This window comes from Gambusia affinis, linkage group LG02, assembly GCF_019740435.1.
Source record: "Gambusia affinis linkage group LG02, SWU_Gaff_1.0, whole genome shotgun sequence".
Taxonomy (NCBI): domain Eukaryota; kingdom Metazoa; phylum Chordata; class Actinopteri; order Cyprinodontiformes; family Poeciliidae; genus Gambusia; species Gambusia affinis.
The window spans coordinates 8739380-8755864 of NC_057869.1; the positions used below are offsets into that span (position 1 = coordinate 8739380).

The following is a 16485-nucleotide window of genomic DNA, read 5'->3' on the forward strand; positions in this document are numbered from 1 at the left end:
CCTCTGTTTGTTTCAGAGGTTTTACATTCTTTGCGGTTTCACAGAACTCGGCACAGACTGATGTTGAGGAGAATTTACTGGGATGTGTAGCACAGCTCTCATTTTTTCCATGAGTGAATAATTCTGTTTTGGTGCAAAATGAGTGTATCAACCCTAGGACAAAAACTAATAGACCAATAGACTGATAGACCTCTGGGTGGACATTTATTGTATGTTTGTCATATATTTTGATAAAGTTTTTATCATGAAAACTTTTTCACTTATTGTTGTCACAATAAATTCCAATTAATGTTGTTGGGATTGTTATTTTCACTGTGTGTGTCCTGATTTGAGTTTCTCTGTGTGTTTATTTTTGAGTTTTTGTGTCTTCTGAGTCTCGTGTTGTCCTGGTTACCCTTTGATTGTTCCCAGGTGTGTCTCGTTCCCTGATTACCTCCTGTGTATTTAATGTCACCTATGTGTCTGTCGGGTCCTTGTCTAAGCTGTCGTTTTGTACGTGTCTGTTGATTCCTGTCCATTCGTGTAGCCGGTTGCTACCTGTGTTGAGCCCTGGTCTTCTGCTCAGCAGTGGTGCCTGGTTTTTGGACGTTTCTGGATTGTGTTTTGGTCTGTTTTTTGTGGACTCTTCTTGATTAAATCCCATCATTTCATCTTACTTGGGACTGCTGTGTTTCCCTCACTGCCAATTGTCAGGTTTGACACCTATTAAAAACAGATAAACAAACACAGGAAAGACAAGAGAGTTAGATTATTTTTCAACTCACGGGGAGAAAAGACAGAGATGTGTTTTGCAGTTACACTCTTCTACCGCTCTGAAAACACATTTGACTACTCCTCTCTTTTTATTGTTTTCAGGATCCCTATCACAAAGAGCGCTAATGACAATCACTAACTAAAACACATGGTATCTAAACACTAGATTATTCTGTTCCAGACACAGGGTCGAGCAGAGCAAGTTGTACGTCTTCACAGTGAACGGTTTTATAGCTATCTAACAGGTCAAGGATGCAGAGTTTTCTGCTGAGCGATAAGCCTGTTCCCTGTTGAAAACAGTTGTTTCTGCTCTTCCTCAGAGAAGCCTTCTGAGAAAGGAAATCAAAGTAATTCAACAGCACAGATGCATTCTTTATACTAAGATGAAACAAAACAAATAAAGGCGTATAAAACAAGAACATTATAAAGGTACACGAAACAACAAATATTTGATAATATTATATACAAATTGCCTAACACCAATCAACACCGCAATTCATGACAGAGTGCATTTTAGTGATAACATTCATATTTTTTATGTTACTGGTGTCTTAAAGAACTGTTTGTGGGGTTATGATTGCTGTGTAATGCAGTCATAGCCATACAATTACCTAAAAAAAAAAAGTAATAAATACGGTAGTTCTGATTACTTTTATCTTTATAAAAGATAAAACAATAGTGAAATATGGGCTGAATGGCCAATCAGCAAGGAAGAATCTATTACGGTACTCCAAAAGCAGATAAAGCCTTGGACTGTAACTTTATTTAGTTATTTTTTATGCTTGTGATCTAAGAAACGTTGGGCCATATTGAGTATTGTTTACATTTGTATGAAAATTTAACAGTTACATTTTCAATAGTTAGATGTCCATATCTCTGTAATTTGCAATTTTCCACTACTTTATCTTTAACTGTATCTGAAGGTAATTGATTGCACTGGATTTCATTTTGGGGTATCAGATTAAAGGGCAGGTGCAGGTGAATATATTCACCACACTTTTCAGAGTTGGTACTATTACCTCCCTCCACCTTACAACTATTCACCCCCTTGTGTACGTCTCACTTTGTGGTTGTAATGTGGGAAAATGAGAAAAAGGTCAAATGGCATGAATTGTTATGCTCCTCCTCCTCACCGGAGAACTTCTTGTCTCCAGGTCTCCAGCAGCATGGCCGGCTCCCCAGCGTGCTCCTCTGCCCCGTCCACCTCATCTCGCCAGTATACTCGACAGCGCATCACCCGCGTCAACCTCAGGGACTTGATTTTCTACATGGAGCAAGAGAGAGAGACTGCCCACTCCCTCCTCCTTTACCGTGCACTGCTCAAGTAGCCTCTGCTCTGCTCAGCACCCACCTCAACCTCCACCTTCTCCACCTCCTCCTTCCCAGCCACGTGCCTTCAGATCAGGTCTAATATTTCTGCTCTGTGTCTCTATATGTACTGTAGTGATGTTCGACGTAGCTTTTAATACACAGAGGGTTAGTAAAAAAGCTAAATGTTGTTCTTCCTTGTGCTCTCCGTTTAGCTTCACAGTGTGTAGTTAGATCCTACAATTTAAAGGCCATGTCATGTACTTTGTGTTGGATTTGTTAGATGAAGGATGTCCAAACCTATTCCATGTGCTCTCGGTTGCTTCCTATTAGTTCACACTGGTATCAGAACCTTCAGAAACCATATAAGTAGGAATTACAGACTCAGATGGTTACTTTCACACCTTCATGCAGACTCTTGTCTGAGCTATTTGTGGACGCAGTTCAATGAATGTAGTCTAACTGAGCTCAAACGTTGAGACTTTATGGACTTTTACTCCAGACAACAAATTCCAAATACTGATGCATCTTAATAAGTCAAAATGTGTTTGAACCTTTAGTTTACTTCTGAAAGATTTGATAGATTCAGTTTACACAAGGTGATACATTTGAAGCATTTCTTTCTGTTAATTTAGACGATTATGGCTCACAGATAATTCAAATGTTGAATAATATCAACAAAAAAGTATTTTAAAGGAACTATTTCATATGCACTCCGGACACAATTTGCCATTTTATAGCACAATCAAGTACGGTAACTATATTACCATCACTAGTTATGAAAATGTTGTTTATGTCAAAAATAACTTAAGAGGAATTTTAACTTTTATGTTTTTTTGACAGTGTGAATTTGCTTCACAACCCACTTATAGCTACACCAGTTTCTTGTGCCCCCTTTTTTTTCTTCTGCAGTGTTTTCTTCCACTAAACCTTCCATTGATATAGTTGGATGCAGCACTTTGGGAACAACTGTCTTCTGTAGCAAGAACTTCTTGTAGCTTAGCGTAACAATTCTGAATTAGGAATTGCTATTTTATTTGTCCATTAGTAATAATAATAATAATTAATAATATTAGTATTAATAATAATAATGTAAAATTTTTATTTTCTGACTTTTAAATAGAGTTTTTATTAGCTGTAAGCCATAATCATCAAAATTAACATGTATATTTGAAATACATTCCTGTGTATATTGAATTGATATTAATACATGATCTGAATTGAATGAAAAACACTTTTCCAAGCCACTAAGATGCACCCGTAACATCATTCTGTTTACATTTCCTTGCTGTATCTGTAAATAGTTCTTTTTGAATTATTTTACAGCATGTATATTTTTATCACAAGCTTTGTAAGAAAAGGAAGTAATTTCTGTGTGAATATTATAAAAGCTGATGTTTTGTAAAAGAACGTGCTTTCAGAGTATCGTTAGATGACAAATCCCCCCAGTTCCTCATCCTCCGGCAGTTATCTGCAACGACCGCTTAACAAATCCAGACAGTCTTTAATCGACCTTGCTGACTGGGTCAGTATCGTCTTATAATGAGAAGTAAGCAGAAGGCAAGCAGACATTCCTCTATCATGTTTCCCAACTTATCGTGTGTACATCACCTAATGTTTAAAAACATATTTAACTGTTCTGTCCCTTTACCCGAGCTTTCACAGTGTCTGAATGGTAAAGGCAGGATATTTGTTATGGTGTGCAGCACTTGTATTTTCTGTATTTTTCACCCAGATGAGAAACGGCTGTAAAGTTAAAGTAATGTGGAAAAAATAGGAGGAAGCATTTTTATGATTCCAGATTAGTTTTTCGTTTTCATTGGACTGATCTCTGTGACAGAAAATGTTTTACATACCATATTAAATATTTGCCTTTTTTTATTTTTTATCCTTAAACAATCCTAATTGTATTATGTAATATTGTCCAGTATGTTTTTTTTATATATATATATATTTAACTGGATTTCTTGGCCTCTATGCAGCTTTTCTTGCCAGATTGAAAATTTATTTAACTATGTGGGTCAGGGGGATATTTGAAGCAATTGTTGTGCATCATAAATTTAAGCAGCACTTTTAAAATCTATATTACCCGACAGCTCAAAGTTGTCACTGTATTATAGCAAATAGTAAGCACTATTGCTAGATTCTGTCAGTTTTCACCATATGTTTTTTGGGGGTTTTTTTGGGGGTGGGGGGTTGGCTTTTATGTTTAACTCATGCATTTGAAATCCAAAACACTTAAGAAACAAGCACAGCACTACCAATTTGTGGTTGGTTCAGTTACATTTTTATTCAATGATTTTTATTGTTTCCAGTGGCTTCAGAAGAGGACATTTCTACTACTACAACAACTTCTACTACTACTACAGCTTTTTAGCCAAAATAAGAAGACAATAATTCTGATGTAAACAGCTCTTGGAAATAGCATTACATTGCGAGGATGATTTGTAAATATTGTTTACAAAACTGTATGTTTATTAGAACCACGTTATTTTTGGTAAGCTCTTGTACATATCTGGAAAATTTCCTGTTAGTGTGAGAAAAAGAAAACTTTCGTATTCGTACTTATTTTGTAAAGGAATAAATAAGCTGTTTACTAAACTGAGCGATCTTGTCTTTGTCTAAATGCTTCTTTACATTAAAAACAGGAAGTTGACGGAAATGTGGGGTATGTATAAATGCTCCTGGGTCATTTCTTCTTTTACTTTGTTTAGTTTAGTTCATTTATTTGAGTTTTCCAGATTATTCACAGCTCTTTTCTGTACAGTCATTCTGTTGTTTCATGTTGTTGAAAAAAAAACCACCCCTGAATTGAAGCATATTTTTCTCTTCTCCTACACCTTTTGCAGATAGATTATATTTATTTATTACTTTCTGGGTTGTAAAACTACAAGTTCCCAGGATCTTTTGCAAATCCCAACTTGCCTGTCCCCTCCAACACCCCCACCCACCTTTTTTTTTTTTTTTTACATAAAAACTTCTCAAAAAAATATTGCACAACTGGAACATGCTTCAAAACACTTCTATCGCTTTTCTCTGCCTCTTGGTGAATTTTCACATCGTGTTTGATTTCAGTCTATATCTATTAGTTGAGTCACAATGAAGATTGTGCTTAAAGACTTTTGAAGTAAAGATACAGGTTGGCATTACATAACATAGGTGCACTATATGAAATAAGATGTTGACAGTCATAATATCTGATTATGAATCTTTGAAAGAAATTTCCAAAAATAAATTTTCCCTAAAAGTCATCCCACTATGGAGCAGTTCTCTGCTTTTCCTTAATCTGCAGCATGTGATTTGAGAACTTTCAGTTTTCTGAAAAGTATTGTTTCAAAAATTTAAAATTCCAAGGAAAATGCCAAATCGGTGAAGCACTATTAAAATCCCTCCCAGGTTTCTGTTGTTAATTAAGCAGAAGAATAATTGACCATTTACCTCAGACCTTGGAAAAGTTTATTGTTTTCTGCCTCTGAGGTCGACCCTCTGCTGGGCTGGACTAAACCATGAAAATCCCTCGCCTTGTACAGAGATGAGCAGGAGACACTCGTACGTTTGCTCTGGCTGGAAAATCGGATTAGGTTCCAGCTGCTCAAAGTAAACACATAAATTTCACCACATAGAGATTTTCTTTTTGTATTTCATCTGATAGACCAACACAAAATGTGAAGTAGAAGGAAAATGACAACTAAAAACACTGAAATCTGTGTTGTTCATTTGTACTCTGTACCATTCAAGCTGCCACCTCAAAAGAATTTGGTGACGTTAGCTATTTAGTAAATAGTCCCTTCCAGTTTCATTTAAATCTCAGTATAAGTGCAGATGTTCTATGAAGATCTCAGGTGTTTGTCTGGCCTTGGGATAACGTTACAGAGAAGTTTAAAGCACAGCAGGGTTATAATGCAATGTTCCCAGTTCTAAACATCTGACAGAGCATTTTTCAACCCATTGTGTGGCAATGGAAAGAGTATGGCAGCTAGAGAACCATATTATTTCTGAAGGAGAATCTGTAAATGTAATTACTGTTAGTCACGCAAAAATCTTTATTGAAGAGTGAAACCAAATATTTACTTTAAATGTGTAAAAGTCCCATTTAAAGTTTTAAGAATCCCTTTGTGGTCCATATACAAAGCAGTATGCAAGGAAGAAACCTAATATTAAACATCATCCTGATCACATCATTTGATGAGTGGTGGTTGCATTTTTTTTCCCGCAGCAGGACGTGAAGCTGGTCAGCGTCGATGGGAAGACGAATGAAGTCTGTTGGGCGCTTCAAAAAAACTTGAGACTGGGACGGAGGTTAACTAAAAATCTAAACATAAATCCAGAGCTACATTGTAAAAGCAAATTTCTGTATTACATTGGCCTAGTCAAAGCTCAGACTTGAATATCTGGTAAATCTGTGAAAACTGGAGGTTAGAAACCATCCAGTATGACTGAACTTGAGTTGTTCTGAAAAGAAGAATGAAAAATTATATTTTGTAAGCTAGTAAAGAGCTTAAAAGTTGTATAGCCATAACTGCAACAGAATGTGGTTCTACAAATATCCATCAACTTTCATCTACTTTGTCTTCCATGCAAATATACGTTGGCATTTGTGGTTGTATCTTTACAAAGTTCTAATTGTAAATACGTTTGTCATAAACATTGCTAGATGTTGGGAGCTGTTATAAAACCATCAACCTTTCTAAAAGACTGAATGAGACAAAGTTAATTTATACAGTACATCCTTTTATTATCGCAAATATGCAAGAAAAGTCAAATGGAGACACTGTAAATGAACACATGCCCTTTAATACCACAGTCTAATTGTTTTAAACACTTTAAATAATATACATTTGCACCTTATTATACGCTTTGAAATGTTTTTTTTTATCCATATGTACACAATGTAATGTTCTGACTTTTCTTTTAACTCCTTACTGTGAAGTGGCTTTTAGATCTCTCAAAAACATAAAGGTCCCATAAGGCCTACGAGTCCTGATAATTCAGTTCACAGTAACTGTACAAATGGAGCCGCCTTGGAGGAGCGGTGAATACTGACGAGTGCTTCATCTGAAAAGGGCCGACAACAGGGAAGATGTTCTAAAAATTTCCAGTTGTTCCAAATGCATCGAGATGTCTAAAAGGGAGCATATTTCTTTTTCAAAATCACAAATTTCATCTCCTAAAAGGTAATACGAGATGCCTTAAGTCTTACATTACTGAAGCACAAATTGGTTTTACCTTCAGCGGTAAAAACAACCAAAGTAAGTTGAGGTCAGCTGCAGAGTCGAGTTGCCTTGCATGTTGTGAGCCTGCTTGTGTTTTGACTCATCAGTTTGTTTGGTTTGTTGCGGTGTGGTCCGGCGTAGGAGGGCGTTCTGTAAACGGGGAGGCAGGAAGGGGCCGGGGGAGCTCCGCGAGAGAGCCAGACATGCCTCTCCACATGAAAAAACAGCCTGGTTGACCATTCCCTTTGAGGCAACTGGATCCAAAAGGAGCAAATCAGAACAAAGACGGGTTGCTTTGTGAGAAACTTCATCCGCTCTCTGCTCCTGTTCAGACTGCAGAACCCAAGTTTAATGAAAAACTAAAGAAACAAACCCAGTTTAAATCAAGTAACTGCCAGCACCAACAAAGATCAGAGTTGAGCTGCTTTTTTTGTTTCAACTCCGGCTTTTGGAATGGAAGAAACAGCATAGTTAAGTTATGCACAAATAAGAAGCGTGAAAACTTTCTTGCTTCTGTCTTTGATCAAAGATATGCTGAGTGTAAGAGCAAGAGAAGAAGAGAAGGAAAATGCCGCCCACTCGTCTCTTTGTGAACAACAGATTGATGTTGGGAGAGCAATTCAACTTTAGGTTCTGCCAAATGTAATGTGTGAACAACCTCTGAATCTGGACTCAGAAGTGACAATATTCAAACAGAACTGTCAGGACTTGGAGAATCAAATGTTTGCATCCTTCATACGGTTTTAAATAATGCAGCGCGGCTCAAAGAACATCTTGATGCTTGTACAATCAACAAAACTGGCACAGTTTGTTCTGTTGGATACCCAATTTTCCTCCATGACTTTCAGTACTTTAATCCCAACGTACACCTAAACGTAAAACAGCTTGACTTGGCGTTGTTTGCTGGGCGGTAATGATTGCTCGGAAGGAGTGGGTCCGGGCAGGTCTGTGGTAAACTTTGTCAAGTGCAAACAAACATTAAGCATTTAAAGTACATCTCCTGCTGATTCAGAGACACGCTAAATGGCAGCTCTAAAACTTGTGCTAAACAGGAGACAGTTTGATCAGACATTCCTCCAGATTTCTTCTCTTTTTAATTTTTTTGGTCATACTTAAGTGCTTAAGATCAGCAAAGTAATTTTAACATTAGACAAAGATAACAATGCTAAATGAAAAAATCTGTTTTTAAAATTATTATTATAATAATTGAGGAAAAGAAAATGATCAAAAACAACCTGGTTTTGAGTGAGTAGGTAATTGCCCCAACAGTTTTTGTTTCATTTTTAGCCAGGCTCTTTATTATTTTGGAATCATGAATTTTTGCTTTGACTGATTCAAGTGAGGCCTGCAATGATTTGGATGTTGATTTGAATCTTTCTTAGCCTTCCTACATCACTCCACTTGATTCTCATCTCCTTTCAATGCTCCACCTGGGATTTCTCCCTTTTTCAAGTGGCTTTGTAACCCTTCCCAGAGTGACAGATGTGAATGACTTTGTTTCTCATTTGTTCTTGAATTTCTTTTAATCGGGGTATGATGTATTGCTTTTATAAACTCTTTCAGCCTTCTTCATATTATGAGACAGGTTCTTTTGATTCTACAGATCTGGCTGTAATCACGGCTACATGTAGCTAGTAAAACAAAACCAAAATGTGGTTAATCCCAGTTAAATGGTTGTTTTAGGTTGCTTTTCTCTCCTAATAAAAGAAATCATCATTTAAAAACTGTATTTTGCATTTGCTCATGGTATTTTTGTCTGATATTTAAAGTTCTTTAATTATCTGAAGCAGTAAATTTAGCAAAAAAGGGGGTAAAGATGTTTTCATGGTGCTGTCTATTTTATAGCAAAAAAGCAGAAATTTTAGAGCAGCCTTCTTTTTTTATGTGCACAACCCATTTGACTATAAACAATGTGGAAACGTCGAGGTTTTCTTCCATTTCTGCTCAAACAATAGGACTTTTTCTGGCTCCGATTTCATTGCCAGTCAGATTGCTTTTGCCACATAGCCTGCAGACATCCGAGTTGCTGCAGCCATTGCCAAGAAACGCTCCCTCGCAAGCTCTCGAAGCCTAATGAATACAATGTTTGTACATCCTTCATTTTGGAGAAAAGGGGGTGGGGGAAGAGACATTAAAAATAATCCTATTAATAACAATAGTTTACACCATGTGATGATAAAAACAGCAAAGCGGACGAGGAAAACAGAAACATTTTAGCAAACAATGCTGAGCCCGCTGAGGTTTGCCAGGGTCACAGGAGTTTGGGGCCTCACAAAATTATATGATGTCCTTATCTTGTCATCCTTAAAAACATCCTGCCTGCTAAAGCTTCCCTGGGCCACAGCGGGCCCCTTGTGTTACCAGTCAGAGCGGAAGCTGGTCCCACAGAAACAGGACTGGATGACAGAGGTGGTGCAGATTGCTGTACATTGTTTTCTTAAAGTAGCTGTGGGAAAATCAGTCAGTAAATCTGCGCTAAAAACAGAGAGCTGTGAGATGCCAAAGCACCTGACGGTCCAACAGATTCTTTGGGTAATTTTCAAACAGAATGAAAAACTTTTTGTCGCTGATGCCTTTCTCCTCTGTTTGGTCCTACATTCCCCATGGAGTTCAGCAGAGTCAGTGAGGTTAAAAGCCTCTGCTAATACTTAGTTATGTTCTTGGAGGGGAGGCTGTGGTCCATCGGGGGCAGACAGGGGGGAGGTGGAGGTGAAATGGGGCGGTGTGAAAAGATGGAGGACGAGGAGGAGGAGAGGGTTTGTTGCCAGTCCTTCTCCACCTTGGAAAAAAATAATTTCTAGTCCAGGGGTTCCTGTTTTATCCTGATAGGAGTGTTGATTGAGAGGCTCCGCCGGTCCTCACGACACAACACATACTCGCTGAACTGGGACGAGTCCACTCCGCCTCCGCATGAAGCCGCCACACTGAAGCCCTTCTGGAAAAGACGCTCCAGCACCTGCACACAAGTCAAAAGATGATCAGGTGTTAAATACAAAAATGTATTACTCATAACTTCTAAAATACTGATGTTTGTGTTAAGGATAAACTCACAGGAAGCAACTTTTTGTAGAAAATGTATTAATTCTGAAGCTTTGGGTGTTGTTTGCTTAATTTTTGCAAAGTGAAATAAAACAAACTTCTTCAGAGCATCAATTATATCAGATCAGCATAAGAGAAAACATAAAATTATTGCTGTACATAAATACTTTGACACCAGACCTGTTATAAAAACAGAAATTAATTAAAATCACGCTTTTTCACGCTGATAATATCGCATGCTAATTAATGTTACTTAGAGGTGTTGATATGGGACTAAACAGGTGGAAGAAAATTTATTGGCACCCCCTGGTAAAAAACCTGAAAATAAATTTATATCTTGTTGCACCAGCAAAACCTCAGACTGAAAATACACTCAACGATAGATGAGTTTGTTGACGAAAAGCTAATTTTTGGTCCAATCAAATAAAAGCACTTGATTTCAGTTAAAGTCCCAGTGAAATTTAACAAAACCTCCTTTTTGCATTTGCGATGGCAGAACTTGAAGTGCTTTTTTGTTGTTAGGCATCCCTAACAATTCCTTGGTTTATTTAAAGCTTTGTTTCTTTTTGTCAGTGATGTTGTAGCACTAGGGACTTTTATTGACAGCAGTCAGATGTGAAATGGGCATACACCACAAGGTCAAAAGGTCATGAATCGAACCCTGGGTGCCTGTGTTGAGGTTTACCTTTGCTGCCTTTCTGTAAGGCCCTAAAAGCAAAATTATTTGGTGTGACTCAGAAGTATAGGCTGGTTAACATTTGAGCTCAAGGGTCATTCTGGAAACTTAATGAAAGTTTAAAACACTAAAACCTTCTCTGCAGCTTAATTTCTGCCTCATGCTGAAACTCTTTCAGTGAAACAACACATACAGTGATCAGGGGAGTTAATTAAGCAAATAATGCCACATATTCTACATAAATGTTGCTGCTTTTTCTCCAATTTCTTCCCCAGATCTTAGCCATGTACTGTAGACTCTAAAGGAGTAACTAATCAGTTACAAGAGATAAATTAATATTTAGAAAATAGACGTGAGAGGAATGTTGAACTTCTTCAGATAGTCATCAGTTCCAACATGCACCACATGCCATTAAACCTCTTCTCAATCCAATCACAGAAAGTGATAAAAACCAGAGGGCATTCCCAACATCACACCACCTCTGCAATATTTATGCGACTCGTGCCGGATCGGCCACTGAGCTGAGGGCAGGAGGAGCTCAAAGGGATGTGGAGAGCCCGAGTGTGTTAAGGGGCCTGACTGGAGCTCAGCGTGGTGATTACTGGAGCTCCTAATTTGAGTAATGAGGCTGGGGTGAGGGACGAAGTGAAGGAAGGAGTGAGGTCCGTGAGCGAGAGAGGGAAAGGAAACGACGTGCGGCGAATGAGGATGAGGAAGGAGATGCGGCTGATCGGTGCGAGGACAAAGTGCTGGAGCTGCAGGGAGCGAGCAGAAGATGGGGATGCATGTTAGCCCTCCAGTCTGGACTCTGATACACACACACACACACGCGCGCCCCCTTCCCCCGCACGCCTACACACACCACTAAATAGAGATACACTCAGACAAGTGAACTCCTGCATCACTTTTCTCTCCTCGTCTGCTGTAATTCGTGTGGGATGCAGCTTATTTTTTTATTTTTTTATTTTGGAGAGAGTATATATCTAAATCCCAGCGAGAGAAGTAGTGTGTATTTACTTATTCCCCCTTCCTTTTAACAGAGTGTGCAGTGCATGAAAATGAAAGGTCTCGCCAAGGGCAAACCCGTTCTGCCAGACACAGAGGCAAAGAGGTTCATCCAAACAGAAAGTTTTTCTCTTAAAGCTTGCACATGCTGACACGTAGACTCACAGTGAAGGAAGACCTCTGTAATTACAGAAGTGTGAGCCCCTTACCCGGCTAACGTGAGCTTTTTGGGCCTCCAACTCGAAGGCCTACAGCCTTGCGTAGAAATCACACATAAACACTTACAGAAACTTGTTGAGCAAACCACAAGCCCCCCATCCACTCATGCATGTCTTCATTAAAACCAAAATGTGGATCGATGTGCTGCTTGTAAGTTTAACGGACCACTCTGAAGAGTCCGCCCCCTCCCCCACTTTCATCCTCTGGCCATCCGACGGTGACAAACTCAGTAATTTGTGAGACAGAAGGGGCGGCAGACAGCTGATGGTGAGGGTGGCTAATTAAGAGACCTGCCCAAGCATCAAACACTCCAGAATCCATGACAGGCGACGGAGGAGCCTAACGATTATGGAAATGATATTACATAGCCTTCTTTGATCATTGCATCACATTGCATTTCTCCCAATCATCTCTTAACACATGTGGGACTCCGTCGTGTTCAGCAGCGCAATTTGGTCACAGAGGAGAAGGGCCTGATCAATAAAGATAGTCTGAAAACACTTTTATGATTAACGCACCGCAGCACAAAAGACTTAAGGATATTATTATAGATGGTTGTAACTGATTCAAGGATACTGTAATGACTATAAGATGCCATAAAAAAAAGTTCACGTTCAGTTTTGTCACAGTGAATTAGTGCCATAGGGGGATAAACAATACACAGAATAATTAGGCTGTATCCAAGCTGAGGCTTCTAATGTCCACAGGACAATGTCCTGAAATCAATCCCTGCTGACAAGACAAAGGAATGCGCCGCGTTAAAAAGCAGAAACATGTCTGGTTGCTCTGTTCTGCACTACGTTCTCGTGACCGCAGGCCTCCACATCCCAGCTTATGTTGTACTTATGCAGATTTCCCTGCTTACTTTCCTAGCTCACTTGAGCAAAACCATAACAAAGAAGTCAAACTGTAAGTTCTGCACAAGCAACCTGATTGGATAAAGACTCAGGCTGAGGACAACTATTTCCATGATATGGAAATAATGTTCATTAGCAGTTTTTCTAATTTTTTTTCAAGTTTATCCGCCAATGTCCACCAAGCAACAAAAACTGCTTACAGTTCCTTGCAAACATATTAAATTTTTTCATATTTCTTACATCACAACACCAAATTTCAGTGTATTTTAAAATGAAATGATGCAACAGACCTGCATTTGTCTGTAGCTCCTTTTACTCTGTTAACTTTAAACAAGATTCTGTACCACTGTTTTTTTTCTCTAAGGAGTCACCTAGATAATAAACAGAATCCACCTGTGTATGAGTTAATCTGAGGATTAAAAAACAGACTGAGGTCAGGTGTTAAGATCAAAACAGGGTTTGGTCATAAAACACCATTGAAAACAAGGTAAAGTAAGGTAAGGTAATTTTATTTATACAAGCTAATAATGTTGATACAAAGTAAATAAACTAGATACTCCTATTCAGGGTTGGTAGGTAAGTATAAGTTCTGGTCTAATTCCTTTTCTGGTTTGGAAGAATAGGAGTCTTAAAGGTAATTCCTGAGGTAGTTTTTCTTGGTTCCAAGTTCTAATCCCTGTTCTGGGTTGCTAAATAAGTGTAAGTAAGTAAGTATGGACTTCTAGGATGCCATAAGTAATCTCTGGACTTTCTAAGTGTCCTCTAAATTTGTAAACGTAATGAGTACTCCACAGTTTCTAAGTAATAATAAAAACTAAATGTTCCTGTTCTGGAAGAATTTTTCTGGATTCTAAGTTTGTTCTAAAAGAAAAACATTTACCTTCAGAATGTGGTCAAATGAGAGAAAAACAAATCTTTTGGACCAGCATGAAAAATAGCACTTGAGGTGTAAAACTAGCACTGCAGATTATCCAAAAATTATGGAATTACATGGAGAAACATGGTGGTGGCACCATCATGACGTGGGATTGCATTCTTCAAGAGTGACAGGGAAGCTGACCTTACCAACTGGACAACCACAGTTTAGTTTAAAGCATATGCATCTTTAGTAACGGTCCAGTTAAAGTCTGCAATTGTCTGAGCTTGAGTTATCATCCAGAGGACAAGCTGTACTTTTAGCTAATAGAGGTTCAACACAGTTTTGACACAAGGCTCCTCTATGCACCTCATTGTCACATCAGGACATAAACCTTTCTAGATTTTCATTAGTTTTTATTTCCTTTCAGCTACTTTTTTTTGAATATCTTATAAAATCACAATACACGCATTCATAATTATATGTAATGTGACAATATAAAGCAATGAAAAATATTGTACTAAGTGCAGGAAATCAGGATTGAATTGCAGAGGATATAAGATCTAAATTAGCTCTTTGTTAGACTTTATTACTTCTGTCTGATTCTTTTCCTGCTAGTAAGACTGAAGCTGAATAAAATTGTCTCCTTCCACTCTCCATCCCAGGTGATTTGGAAACACGGCTCCTCCAAACAAATGCAAACCATTCCATATTTAACCACGTGAATGAGCTGCCACTCAGCCACTGTTGTGAAGAGAGGGGATAACATTGGCCCCTCCAAGGAATTTAGCAAAGAAGGTGAAGCGGGAATCAAAGCGGACGAGTCTTAGGATTGGAAAACGGGAACAAGATGCAATATTAATGGCTGACGGAGCGCACAGACAAACTCTGAACACCTCTGAGGAGCGGGCGCTCCTTGTGGCCCAGGATTCAGAGCTGATTGACACGTGTGACACGCGCAGGATGAAGCTTTTGATGAGTGTTGCACTCAGGAGGGGGCAGCGCTTTTGTTTAACAATGCACAAGCTTGACAAGGAACGTTTACTGCAGCCTAAGCATCTGGCATCAAGCAGCGGTGAAGCTCCAGCTCTTTGTAATTCTCTAAGCTGTGTGCCAGCTTTTTTTTTTTTTTTTAACGACTCACCAGTGACAAAAGCACTTTGACTGTGGAGTATTTTCAGACAGAGCTTGGAGCAAATGAGCTAGGTTTATTATAGCAAATGGACGTTTAAAGATGTCCACAATCACCATGAAAGTTCTGACTAAACTAACAAACAACACCTGAGAAATTGATGGTTTCCATCCCTTTCCTAAAACTTTACTGTCACTAGTTTTGTTCTTTATAGCACTAGGTCAGTGTAAAAGAAAAATTTAAAATTAACTCCATATCCCACCGCATAGAAGGATTGTGCAGCTGCTTTACATTTTATTCACTTTAGATCTGAATTTAAAACTACTACAAACTATAAAAGCTACTTTCTCTGCAACAATATATCAACTAAGCAATATGATTCTGTAATGTTCAGCGTTTCGTTTCTATTAAGAAAAAAAATTATTTTAGTGGACTTTTCCAAAAAATGTGTAAAAGTTGAATTGCATTTTTCTTTCAAATAAAACATTTAAGTACCTCCTTCACTGCTGATGCCTACATTTATAAATCCATAGAATTTTACATGAAGTTTGAAAACATTTGATCAATTTCAACATTTTTTTCTCTTTAGATTTCAAATCTATAAAACTTTAGTACTCTGCAAAGAATCTGAGTCGAACAAAGGTCAGGTTCTATAGGAAGTTTTCAAGTGGGTGGCAAAATGAGCAGCCAGTAATAATACCAGGTTGCATCATAAACCCAAGATCCCAAATAATAGCGTGGAGAGTATTATTATAACGTGGCTATAATGATATTGGGCTCTATAGTAAAGACTGTAAAAGCTATTATCTGTGAATGGAGAAATCAACCAAAATTACTCCAAAACCACATCAACAACTCGTGGAAGAGGCGACAACAGAACCCAGAACAACATGAAATGCATTGCAGGTCTCACCCGCCTCAGTTAGCATCAGTAAGACAGAGACACGGCAAAAATGGCATCCATGGGAGAGTTTCAAGTTGTGAGCAAAACAATCACAAAGGTCTATCTGACATTTACTAAAAGACTTCCTGTGACTTTGAGGAAAATATTCTGTGGTATGACAATGGCAATAGGTGTTGCTTTACTTCAAATGTAAAATTAACACAGCAATTCAGAAAATGAAGATAACAATAAAAGTCATAAATGGTAGCAGTAGTGTAATGGTTTGGAGCTGTTTGGATGCTTTTGATTCTTAACTTGCCATAATTGGCAAAATTGAAAATTTTGCAATAGAAAGAGAAACAGTGAGTCTGCAGCCAAATGGCTCATTAAAACAACCTAACTGACGGTACTGAAGAGGCTGAATCATAAAACCGTTTGAGGGGTTGAGACGTGACCTTAAACAGTCAAAAACCCTCTGATGTGGCTGAGTGGGCCGCAATTCATTCCCAGATATCACCAACGCTTGATTGTAGTTATTGCCTTC

At 38.3% G+C, this 16485-nt stretch overlaps 2 protein-coding genes across 5 annotated transcripts in view; one reads left to right on the plus strand and one right to left on the minus strand.

Annotated features, from left to right (window-relative positions):
* Positions 1–4662, plus strand: part of LOC122819927 (transcription initiation factor TFIID subunit 4-like) — a 98930-nt gene extending 94268 nt beyond the window's left edge. For all 3 annotated transcript variants that reach the window (XM_044096996.1, XM_044097005.1, XM_044097017.1), the window contains one exon: positions 1908–4662. In XM_044096996.1, the coding sequence (XP_043952931.1) occupies positions 1908–2081 (174 nt within the window). In that variant the 3' untranslated portion in view covers positions 2082–4662. The remainder of the gene's footprint in view (positions 1–1907) is intronic.
* Positions 4663–6652: 1990 nt separating this feature from the next.
* The window catches only part of LOC122819999 (BTB/POZ domain-containing protein kctd15), a 30283-nt gene continuing 20450 nt past the window's right edge, over positions 6653–16485 (minus strand). For both annotated transcript variants that reach the window (XM_044097143.1, XM_044097135.1), the window contains exon 5: positions 6653–10230. In XM_044097143.1, the coding sequence (XP_043953078.1) occupies positions 10072–10230 (159 nt within the window). In that variant the 3' untranslated portion in view covers positions 6653–10071. The remainder of the gene's footprint in view (positions 10231–16485) is intronic.